Raw genomic sequence first — 12,793 nt, 5'->3', positions numbered from 1 at the left:
AGAACAAAAAGGAAAGTTCGTCCCATGCTGTTTCTATGCAAGCGGGAGTTTTCAGTCCAGGTTACAAGGAGGCCTGATTTAGAGTCCCTGTCATCCGTCAGCTAGCAGATATGCTTCTTTCTCTCCCTTCCGTACACACACTGTTCTATGTGCTTCACAGTGTAACCTTTTTTTCACTATAATCATTGAAACCAAAAATCTACGCTCTATACCTAGTACATCAATTTATCATCTTGGCTATAAAATCTATTTCTGGGTAACTCTCAGAGAACAACTCAGCGGGCACTTAATAGCTTAATTATCACCGAACAAGTAGGAACCATAAATAAGTTTTCTACCCTGTGTGGAGTTTGGCAATGCAGACTTTATTTCACCACTGCAGAAGGCTTAAATTTTCTGAACCAACACTTGGTACCTATGAGCTGACACCTATGAGTAATGGTCTAGGGATGATGCAAGAGAATAACTGAAATGAGAACAGCTTGGGAAATGTATAATGCCAAAGTAAGCAGGTGAGGGAAGAAAGAAGAGAAGCTTGAGGGCCTAGTTCTAGCATAAAATATAAAAACATACCAGAATAGATGATGGCGTTGCCTGAAGACTTGAACTTTGGGTGTTCCAAACTAGATCTTCAGTTTGGTGACGCAAAACTCCTCTCACTGAGGAAAGAACAACATTAGAGAACATTTTTAGTTGAGGCCGTACTGTATTTGAGGTGCAGGGACAACTGAAAGCCAAGTTCTTCCTCTTCATAGTTTAGATTTTAGCAGAACATACGGGACACACTTACTTAGAAAATATTTATTACTTTATTCAGATATTTTATTTATATTAGCACAATCTGCCTGAATTATAAGAATCTAACATAAAATAAAGATTCTTCCCATTATTACATTTAGGACATCCTCTATTACTTCCTTTCCTTTCTCAAGTCAGTTTTTATTCTGTTCAAGATTCCTATGAAGCGCTTATTTTTAAATTAATTTTTAAGTAAAAAACTTGTACTAAATTTCAATTCATTTGGTTTATGCTAAGAATGGTAGAAAAGTATGCAAACATAATTGCCTTTTGGGAAGAAAGTACCTTTGAAAACTGAGCTAGGACACCAAAAATCTTTATCACTGTAATGATATTAAAGAGCAACATAGAGAGTAGATTATATAATTTAATTCAACAAAAATTTAATGAATCCTTGCTAGTTACCACAGACTTTACCAAAGTTGAGGCTATAAACATTAATAAAGCCAAGTTTCTCTTCTGGAAGCATTGCATATATCAGGGAAATAAACACAAATTCTAAAACAATGTAAGGGGCATATATACAATGTATGGTGACACAGACAAAGAAGCAGCTGATTTTGCCCACAGGGGAGAGAAAATCAATAAAAGCTAAAAAGAAGGGATTGCCAGGAGAGTGATCTGGTGTATGCAACCAAAAATAGAAGTAGAGTCTCTTTATCCACCTGTTCTCACTGGCCTGACATAACAGGAATCAAGCAAAGGTCAAAAACCCTATTTGGCTTACGTATTTTCCAAAACTTTTAAAAACTATGTATACAATTATCTTATCTTCTATGAAAAATAAGCTCCACAAGATCAAGAAGTGATATGGTTTGCCTCTATGTCCCCACCCAAATCTCATGTTGAGTTGCGATCCCAAGTGCTGGAAGTGGGGCCTGGTGGAAGGTGATTGGATCATGGGGGCAGATTTCCTCTTTGCTGTTCTCGTGATAGTGAGTGAGTCCTGATGAGATCTAGTTGTTTAAAAGTGTGTGGCACTTCTCTCTCTCCCTCTCTCTCTCTCTCTCTCTGTCTCTTCCCCTGCCTCCCTTCTGCTCCACCATGGCAAGACGTGCTTGCTTGCCCTTCACCTCTTCACCTTCTGCCATGATTTTAAGTTTCCTGAGGCCTTCCGGCCATGCTTCCTGTACAGCCTGTGGAACTGTAAGTCAATTAAACCTCTTTTCTTCATAAATTACCCAGCCTCAGGTTCTTTACAGCAGTGTGAGAATGGACTAATACAAGGAGGATCATATCTTTTGAGATAATGATCAAGTTACATAGAAAGCTGCCACCATTCAGAACTCTGAAGTTGGCCTGACAATAGAAATAAACTTTAGAGACAAACTTCTGAGTAATTGAAATATACATCTAATGAAAGCCTAAGGCACTTGAATTAGTTGGTATTAGATATTGTAAAGCTTTTGTTGAACTTGCTTACAAATTCTAAGAAAGTCGTTTACCTCTTTTCAGGACACCTTTATGAAAGTAGTTCCACCCACAGGCTCCACACAAAAGGAAGACCTTGCAATACTGTTTGTGGATGTCGTTTCCTAAGCAACCTCTGTTTATTGTAGACCTTAATCTTCATGCCATTCTCCTACCACTCCAGTTACTGACCTTGGTGTTTGCACCTTCTGCTCAATGTCAGTTCTTAACCCACTTAGGTCATGATCTCCTAACTATATCTTTTCTCTGTCTGATCCCAATATCCTGATGCCTAGAATCTTCTGCCCATATGCCGTCCCTATGGTTAGCCCCAGCTAATCTCTATTAGCATTGCCAGAGGGACTTCAGCAGTTTCAGATTATAACAAGCTTCTTATCTGTTCACTGTTTTATCTAGCCCTAGTATTCCAGCAGAGATTCAACAATGACAAAGGAGTATATGAAGAAGTGAGCGCAGGATACTTACTCCAAAATATAAAGGCTCCCTAATGTTTCAGAATGAATGGTCCTATACCACCCTCCTCCACTGAAGAGAGTGCTTCTCCATCTTAAAGTCCTATGTAATTCATATAAAGCCCAGACCACTTTGTGACCCTGTCCCAGCAGAGTGTCACATTAAAAAAAAAGGTTAGTCCAGCAGCCAAAATAAGTTGAAAGCAATGTAAAGTTTTGGTCTGGAAAAAAGAAAGAAAGAAAAGAGAAGAAAAGAAAAGAAAGAAAGAGAGAGAGAAAGAAAGAGAGAGAGAGAGAAAGACAGAGGCAGAGACAAAATCTTATTTGGGAAAAAAGAGATTAAATCACATGCAGTAAAATCTTATTAAAAATTTTTTCTCTCCCTTTCCCTTTCTCACTTTCACACACACATATATACACACACATATATACACACACATATATACACAAATACACACACACACACACACACACACACACACACACACACACAACTGCCTGGAAAGACAAGACTCTTCTTTGTCTCTCTAAGAGTTCTCCTTCCCTACCTTGCCTTTTAAATCTACTATTTTCTTTGATTATTAATTTTCTGATCTTCCTGTGTAAATCCAACAAGCCTCTCTGGCTTCTCTAGTGTCTATTTTTGTTCATTTGTTACACACACACACGCACGCACACACACACACACGCACACACACACACGAACACGGCTAGGTAGTAGCTGCCTGAAAGGACAGGACAGAGGCTCTTTTCTCTTTAAAATGTGTGGCAGCTACAGAGGCTGTAAAAATGCATCATTAGTATTGCCTCACTTGTAGATTCTCCTCCTCGGCAGCTGGTATTTCTCCCATGCTGTCACTTCAGTAATGCATATTCCACTGAACATTTTAAAAGCTAAACTACCAATGAGTAAAGAAATCATGGAGAATAGAAGCAAATGCAAAGTAGCAAGTGAGTTAGCAGGATACCGTGGCCCTGATGAGTTAAGATGCTGCATACTAGTAGCCAGAATCTTAGCAAGTTTTAAGTCCAAGGTTGACTGGGCACCCTGTAGCCTCCAAATCCAGGTTAAACACCCTCTTCTTCACGATCTGTCATATCCACCTGTTCATTATGGATCATAACAGGATCTCCACAGCGATCTGAATTTAAAGTCAGTATTGGATTATCCGGGATTCCGCACGGCACCCATTATCACTTCTTCTTTGACCTAGATCTCCCATTGCCTTTCTTGAGCTCTTCCTTTTTTTCTACACTCTGATTTTTAAGCCTTTACTAGCTGACTTACCTCAGAGAGTTCATGTCTCAGTTGTCAGGGAAGCATTATAGCCTGTTTCAGTACATACTACCAAGTGCTACTTTCCTTTTTCTTATACTTTGCTCCTATTTCTCTAAACTATTTCTAACTGCCACTTTCCACACTCTGTGGCCTTTTGTCTAAAAATATTCCAGAAAGCCCCTGATTAATCTATCCAAAAGAGCTGCACGGCTAAAGCTCCATTCATATCAGGTTGACTCCTGTCTCATAAAGTCTAGAGAATGGTAAGAACCTTATATATTTTGGGAAATTAGTTTACACCAGAGCGTACTGGAAAAGAAACTATACAAGGACTTCATGATGGATATAAACTCACCATTGATAAGCTGCAGGGAATCAGGATCTGGATTCAAGGAAGAGTTCCCCAGCAAAAAATTCTGCTGCAATGTCTCAGCAATATAATCTCTGAAGTTACTGATTGTATAAACAACAGTGGGTTTATCGTCCAGTTCCACAAGGCCATGGTTTTCCACCTTGTTGGAGTGAAGGCTGATGAGGTCCCAGGTGGTATTGCTAATGGCCTCACCGTTGAAGGTAACTGCATAGTAAACATCTACGCCACTATAGATGGAAAGAGAGAACAGATTAGGTTCAGCTAAGGAAGCACAAAGAAAGGATCATTGAACCCATGAAGAAACAAATATTGGACCCAGAGGGGGAGTCTCAAAGAGCATGGATTCCATCACTTTTCTCTGAAAACCCTGGACAATCTTTTGCCATCCTCTCCTCCTTCCCAGAGAATGAGGGGTCATAGCTCTAAGAATAGGGAAAAGAATTGTAAGGAGGCCACAGAGGCAACCCTACAGAATGATCTGAGCATCTTCTTCCCCTACGTTCTCACTTCTTTCCTCTTTCAAAGGCAAGTCCTCCGTCTTCACTGTCAACCTACTTCTTCTTTTCCTATTAGCATGTCCCCCCCTGCCTTTTTAAAAACAGTCTTTCTAATTCCTCTTGACAGTGCAAAATCCTCTCACATCACTTCATTGTTGTTGTTAGATGAATTATGTACTGAAACATAGTTATCTATTGTGGTAGGAATATTATGAAAAACTTGGTACTAAAGCAAATTGATGATTATTTTCCTTTAAAATGTTGTGCTGGAGTATTTTCTAATATGACAATTCTTTCAGAAGACATACTTTGGTTTGATAACCCAGACAATTTACAGTTCTATAAAGTTTAAGACTAAATTGTAAAAACTATTATGAAGTAATTTTTTTCTTGGCCTAGTAGGAAAAAAATCTCTAAAGTTATATTTTACTACCCTCCAGGGCATTAACCAATTTTGTATGCAACTTAGTAATCTGTTCCGAATTGACTATATGAATTTCTCTTTTTCAGATACTCTAGAAACAAGCTCTCTCTCTCTCTCTCTCTTTTTAAAGCTAACTCCCTTATTAGTGAATTATGTAAAACTTCAACAAGTACTAACAAACAGCACTTGTCTGGGAATTAGGCTTTTTCACCATCAACCTTTCCACAAGCAAACAAAGAGGAGACTTCTTGGAACACAGGACAGAAAGACAGAAAATAAATAAGTATGAGTTGATGTGTTGACATTTTCTTAACTAGTCTTTTGGAGAAATAACATCAGAACATAAAATTTTAAACCAAATAAAAATACTCCTCTAGACTCCAACTCAGATTTCTCTAACTAAAAGCTAACAGTTTGTAAGTGCTGATAATGTGACAGGTATTTTACATGCTTTATCTCATTTAATTTTCATAATAACCTGATGAAAGATATTTTAGCTTCAGAATATTGTTAAGGAAACAAGCCCTTAGAGCAGTTAAAAGACTTCCTTTAGATTTCATAACATGTAATATGTGGCAGTCATAATTTCAACACAGATCTGTCCATCTCCAGCCCCTACATTCTGAACTACTATGCTACCCTCTCAGTAGCTTTAATTAAACTATTACCCAAAAAAGTAATTATGAGGACAGCTCAATACCAGTCATCACTGTGGCTTCCAGCCAGTCTCTGCAGCACATCCATCATAGGCAGTAAGTACCCAGCAAGCCACACCGAGATCCCTCCAGAGGAAAGGACAACACTACCTTCCAAGAGACAAACCACTCAAGGCAGACATGCAGTAAAAGCAATTTGCCACTTTCAGACATTCCACAGCAGCAAACTAGTCTCAAAACAAAGCATAAAAATAAAAAATGAAAAATTGAATAAAATTTAAACTAACGTGCTTCTTCCTCTGAACTTATATATCCTCACGTATTTCTTTATTTTAGCCTTCATTGCTTTGTGCAAAGATTTTGTTCACAGTGACGGTGTCTCAGTCTCTCCTTGAGTTTCTATCCCCAGTGCTCAGTTTGGTGCCTAGCACAGAGAGGTACCCAGTGCCTACTAGACGAACAGAAATATATACTTGCCTGAATGTAAAAAGAAACCTGCAGCATAATCAAGGTATTTACAGATCTAAAGGAAAGTACCAACATAATAAGGATGACATCATAGAGTATAGGAAAAAAGAAATTAGTCAGCTCATTGATGTTACTAGTTAGTGGAAAGCTTCTGACCAGTATGTTGGGAGTTCCTTGGGAAATAGATCCCTAGGTTGGAAATGGCTACAATAAGCTATCATGGCTAGATGATACTGGCTGCTGAGATCATCCAACTTTCACTTTTTGATTTCAAGCTTGTAAAAGAAACTTTTGATTATAACTCCCTACAAATTTTCCTATGAGGAAAGAATGCATGAGCCAGTCAATGCTATAATAATTGATTGGTCTGTTGGCACATATATTTCTCATTTTTAAATAGATCAATAGGCATCCTAGAGACTTCATTGTCTTTTATGGTTTGGTAAGCATGACTGGCCTCAAGAGACTTCTCCTTCCTGGGAGCTCTGGTCTGGACCTGGCCTGGCCTACGCAGCACAGATCACACACCCTGGACTGCAGGGAAAGCCATAAAGGTGACACTCCCACCTGCCATACAAGCAAGCAGCCGGGCCTCTTTGATGTTCCTGTCTTATTCTGAGTGACGTCAATACTGTTTTCTTCCCAGATATGATAGGATACCTCTTCTAATGCAGTGGTTCAGGGCTCTTAAAAGTAATAACTGAGCACTTTGACACCCTGATGCTCTAAGTAGTAAAAACATCTGCTTGTCTCTAGAACTTCCCTCAATCCTCTAAGCAATGAAAGTATTTCAATTTTGCACATCTGAGAATGTTGATTCATAGGTAATTCCCAATATTATTTATAAAGAAATCAAAACAGTAAAATATGCTAAAATATCAAATGATGGTTACAAGATAGAATCAAACAATAAGAGGGTCACCTACTGATCAGAACTCATCACACCATATTCCCCCTTGCTCTTGATGAGCCTTCAGTCATTCTGATAGACTCGCAGACCATAGGCACCTGCTCTGTTTCTGGTCTTTTCCTTCTCTCTGCAATGCCTCTTATTACCTCCCAGCCCTTATATCTTCCACATACACATGTACACACACATATAGATACCTTCTTCACCTGGCTATTTCTTTTTTACTTCAGCTTAGCTGTCATCTCCCAGGGAAACTTCTTTTTAACATGAAGACGTGATTGGTGCTCATGTTCTATCTCCCCAACAACTTTATAAGCACAATTATTTTTTGGCTCTATGTCCCCACCATCTAGCACAATGCCTGGCTCATAGTAGTTCAATATAGGCTTGTGAAAATAATGAAGAAACAAATGGTCAATTTTGTTCCCTAACGTAGGCAGATAAGACAATTGAATGTATGCCACTTAAACAACGGTACATGATATGCCTGACTTAATCTGAAGCATTTTCAGACTCTAAATATAACAGAGCAATTTTTAACCCTAAAGAACATTCATATTAGCTTCATATATTTGCATCTTCTGGTTAATAATTTTAGAGACATTGTTTCCTGGCCACAGCCCAGCTCTGTAAGGATGTGCATGCTCTTCCAAGTCTTAGAGTGATGGACCATATCGACTTCTCCAGAAAGGTGGGTTTCTTTTTGGGATTTTTGCACAACCTATTAAACTTACTTCTAGCGTAAATATGATTCTAAGATGAAAAAAAAAACTATAAGAAAAAAGGAAAAAGAGGGCGGAAGAAAGGTTATGTCAGTTAGCACTTCAGTTGGTTCTTAGGTTATGCAGAAAATCAGACAAGGAGAGTTAGGCATTTACTGGGAACCTACCATGTGCCTTGCATGACTTTTCAAATGATAGGGAAAAGATCAAGAGAAATGTTCCTGGATCAAGAAATGTATGCAAATCAGGCAGCCTGGAATAGATTACTGGTGTTACTCTTTATTGGCAAAATATTATTTGCCTCCCAATGTTTCCATTGGACATCTAAATATAATACTTCTATTATAATCTACCTTGTCTAGTACAGATAAGTTCATTAAAGAAGATAAAATGCCTCAGAGAGATGTTATAATTTGTTACCATGTTTTTGTCCTGGAAAGAGAACTCAAATAAGTGCTTGAGATACCAGAAAACCATCTATTTTGAGGGCCAAGAACATCACTGTGACCCAGAACAGACTGAGTTCTGGCATGGTAATGGAGTACAAAGATATCTCAGGATGACGGACAGAATAAAAGAAAACAGAGAGGCCAAGGAAATTCATGAGAAGCAGAATACATACTGGCAGATCAAATAGTGTCTGATTGAAGAAAGCTGTGCTGGCTCTCCATACTTAGCAACTCCAAGTTAACTAACCACCACTGGATCATCATCTTTCATCTTTTGAACTGGACTCAGGCAGCCGCTATACAGAGGAGAGTTTCTGTGTCTGACAGCTATTTCCAAAGACATCAATCATGTGGAGGTGAAATTTACCCTTTCTTATTCTCTCCCCTCAGATGCCCTGATTGGCTGTTTGATGCATATATATTTTAAAATTTAAAAATAGTGCTATCACATTTCATCGAGATCAACCAAAATAAGGATGTTTTGGAGAAACTCAGATATCTCTTCTTTAATAACTTCTTCTAGGAAGAAGATACATATTGAAAAGACCTGAAGCTAAATACATAAATTGGGTGTACCAGATAGATATATTGTTGATTCACTTCAAATACATACTACTAAATTAACTAATGAGGACATATTTCCAAAGACATCAATCATGTGGAGGTGAAGTTTACTCTTTCTTATTCTCTCCCCTCAGATGCCCTGATTGGTTGGTTGATGCATATATATTTTAAAAATTAAAAATAGTGCTATCATATTTCACCAAGGTCAACCAAAATAAGGATATTTTGGAGAAACTCAGACATCTCTTCTTTTGTAGTTTCTTCTAGGAAGTAGATACATATTGAAAAAGCCTGAAGCTAAATATATAAATTGAGTATACCAGATGGATATGTTGTTGATTCACTTCAAATGCATACTACTAAATTAACGTAATGAGTACATTTTAAAAGAGGTGCACAGCAAATAAAAAACTTCATGTGCATATAAATGCTTATGAAGAGAGAGAGAGAAATGGCATATTATATATCCTATAGACTATCTCAGTGCTATACATTCATTTATACACAGCTCAGAATATAAATACACCCAAAAGTTACAAATAAATTTTATCAGTTGGTTAATTCCTGACAATGCTGAATAATTTTGAAAACTGTACCTAGATTAGCAATTGTGGGTGACATCAGTAATATGGCTGACTAGAGACACCTGGCACTCATCCCCACACTACAAGAAAGGATCAAAGCAACCATAAAAATAAACAATGAGAGAAGAAATAAGGAACAAAGAATATACAAAACAACTAGAAAACAAACAACAAAATGACAGACGTTCTCAACTGAATTACAACCTTGAAGTTAAATAGGTTAAATTCTCCATTTAAAATATATTGACTGGCTGAAAGGATTAAAAAAAAAAAAAAAAAAAAGACAAACTATATGCTGCCTACGAGAAACTTACATGACCTATAAAGACACATAAAGATCTAAAGTGAAGGGATGGAAGCATATATCTCACACAAACAGAAACCAAAAGCAAGTGGCAGTAACCATGCTTAGAAAAAACAGACTTCAAGTCAAAAGTTGAAAAAAGAGACAAAGAAGGACATTATATAATAATAAAGGAATCCATTCAGCAAGAAAATGTAACAATTATAAATATACCTGTGCCCAAAATGGAGCACCAAGATATATAAAGCAACTATTATTAGATCTAAACAGAGAGATAGACCCCAATATAATAACAGTTGAGGACTTCAACACCCCATTATCTCCCTAGAACAAATCATCTAGAAAGAAAAATCAACAAAGGAACACCAGATTTAAACTGCACCACAGACTAAGTGGCCCTCACAGGCATTTACAGAACATTTCACTGAATAGATGCACAGCTGCAGAATACACACCGTTTTCATTAGTACATGGAATATTTTCAATGACTGACCATATGTTAAGACACAGAACAAGTCTCAAAAAAAATTTTTGATCAAAATTATATCAAGTATCTTATCTGACCACAATGGAATTATACTAGAAATCAAAACAAGAGACAAATTTAAAACTATACAAATAAAGGAAAGTTAAACAATATGCTCCTAAATGATCAATGGGTGAAGAAATTTAAAATAAAAACAAAATATTCCTTGTAACAAATGAAAATAGAAACACAACATACCAAAACCTGTGGGACACAGCAAAAGCAGTAGTAAGAGGCAAGTTTATAGCAATAAATGTCTACATCAAACAACCAAAACAATTTCAAATAAACAACTTAACAATGCATCTCAAATAACTAGAAAGGCAAAAACAAACCAAACCAAAAAATTAGTAGCAGGAAAGAAATAATAAAGATCAGAGCAGAAATAAAAGACATGGAGACCAAAATAAATATACAAAAGAGTAACAAAACAAACAGTTGGTTTTTTGAATAGATAAAAATCAGCAAACCATTAGCTAGACTAATGGTCTATAGCATTCTACCATTACTCAAAGTAACCTACAGATTCAAAAAAAGAGAGATAGAGGACCCAAACAAATAAAATCAGAAATGAAAAAGCAGACATCACATCAAATACCACAGAAATGGAAAGGATAATTACAGACCACTCTGAATAACCATATGCCAATAAATTTGAAAACCTAGTGGAAATAAATTCCTGAACACATATAACCTACCAAAATTGAACCAAAAAGAAACAGAAAACCTGAGCAGACCAACAACAAGTAACAAGATTAAATCAGTAACAAAAAGTCTACTGAAAAAGAAAAGTTCAGGACTGGATGACTTCAACACTGAATTCTACTGAACCTTTAAAGAAGAATGAATACCAATTCTTCTGAAATTATTCCACAAAATTAAAGCAGAAAAATTTAATTATTCCAAAACCAGACACGCACATGACAAAAATTGAAAACTACAAGGCAAAATCCCTGATGAACACAGATGCAAAAATCCTCAACAAAATATTAGCAAATCAAATCCAATAGCCCCTCAAAAAGATAATACACCATGACCAAGTAGGATTTAGCCCAGGAATGCAAGGATTGTTCAACATACGCAAATCAATAAGGATGAAACATCACATCAGCAAAATGAAGGATAAAAACCATATGATCATCATAATGATACAGAAAAACTATTTAATAAAATTCAGCATGCCTTCATGATTAAAACCCTCAAAAAATTAGGTAGAGGAAAAGCACCTCAATACAATAAAGTCCACATATGACAATGCCACAGCTAACATCATATTGTATGGGGAAAAGTTGGAAGCATTTCCTCTAAGAACTGGAACAAGGCAAGAATGCCCACTTTTACCACTGCTGTTCGACATAATACCAGAAGTCCTATCCAGAGCAATCAAGCAAAAGAAATAAATAAAAGGCATACAAGTTGGAAAAGAGGAAGTCAAATTATCCCTGTTTGCTGATCATGTGGTCTTACACTGAGAAAAACCCGAAGACTCCATTTAAAAAACTCCTAGATTTGATGAATGAATTTAGTAAGGTTGCAGGATACAAAATCAACTTACGAAAATCCCGTGGCATTTCTATACACAAGTAACAATTTAGCTGAGAAAAAAAAAAAAAAAAAAAAGGCAATCCCATTTACAATAGCTACAAGAAAAATAAAATATGTAAAAATAAATTTAACCAAGCAGGTAAAAGACCTGTGCAAGAAAAACTACAAAACACTGATGAAAGAAATTAAAAGGGATACAAAAAAATGGGAAAACATCCCATTCTCCTGCATCAGAAGAATTAAAATTGTTACAGTGACCATACTACTCAAAGCAATCTACAGATGTGAAGCAATCCTTATCAAAATGCCAATGACATTCTTCACAGAAATAGAAAAGAAAGTCTTAAAATTGGTATGGAACCACAAAAGACCCCAAATAGCCAAAGCAATCCTGAGAAAAAATAACAAAGCTGAAGGTATGTATCATACTACTAGACTTCAAATAAAGTACAAAGTTGTAGTCATCAAAACAGCCTGGTACTAGCAATAAAAACAGACACACAGATCAATGGAACAGCATAGAGAATCCAGAAATCAATCCATATATACAACCAATTGATTTTTGGCAAAAGTGTCAAGAACATATACTGCAGGAAGGACACTCTCTTCAATGAATGGTGCTGGGAAAACTGGATATCCATATGCAGAAGAATGAAACTAGACCCCTCAGCTCTCACTCTATACAAAAAATCCACTCAAAATGGATCAAAGACCTAAATGTCAGACTTGAAAAACTATCAAATACTAGAAGAAAACATTGGGAAAACACTTCAGGACCTTGGTCTTGAAAAAGATTTTATGAATAAGACCT

At 36.7% G+C, this 12,793-nt stretch overlaps 1 protein-coding gene across 1 annotated transcript in view; it reads right to left on the bottom strand.

Moving 5' to 3' along the window:
- The window catches only part of IMPG2 (interphotoreceptor matrix proteoglycan 2), a 97,913-nt gene that overhangs the window by 26,723 nt on the left and 58,397 nt on the right, over positions 1-12,793 (bottom strand). Inside the window, exons 10-11 of the mRNA XM_005548276.5 lie at positions 4,316-4,560; positions 574-659 (exon numbers count right to left, since the gene is read on the bottom strand). Of these exons, the coding sequence (XP_005548333.2) occupies positions 574-659; positions 4,316-4,560 (331 nt within the window). The remainder of the gene's footprint in view (positions 1-573; positions 660-4,315; positions 4,561-12,793) is intronic.

This window comes from Macaca fascicularis, chromosome 2 (assembly GCF_037993035.2).
Source record: "Macaca fascicularis isolate 582-1 chromosome 2, T2T-MFA8v1.1".
NCBI classification, from domain to species: Eukaryota; Metazoa; Chordata; class Mammalia; order Primates; family Cercopithecidae; genus Macaca; species Macaca fascicularis.
Note: the sequence above shows the minus strand (reverse complement) of the source record. Positions and strands in the feature narration are given on the sequence as shown.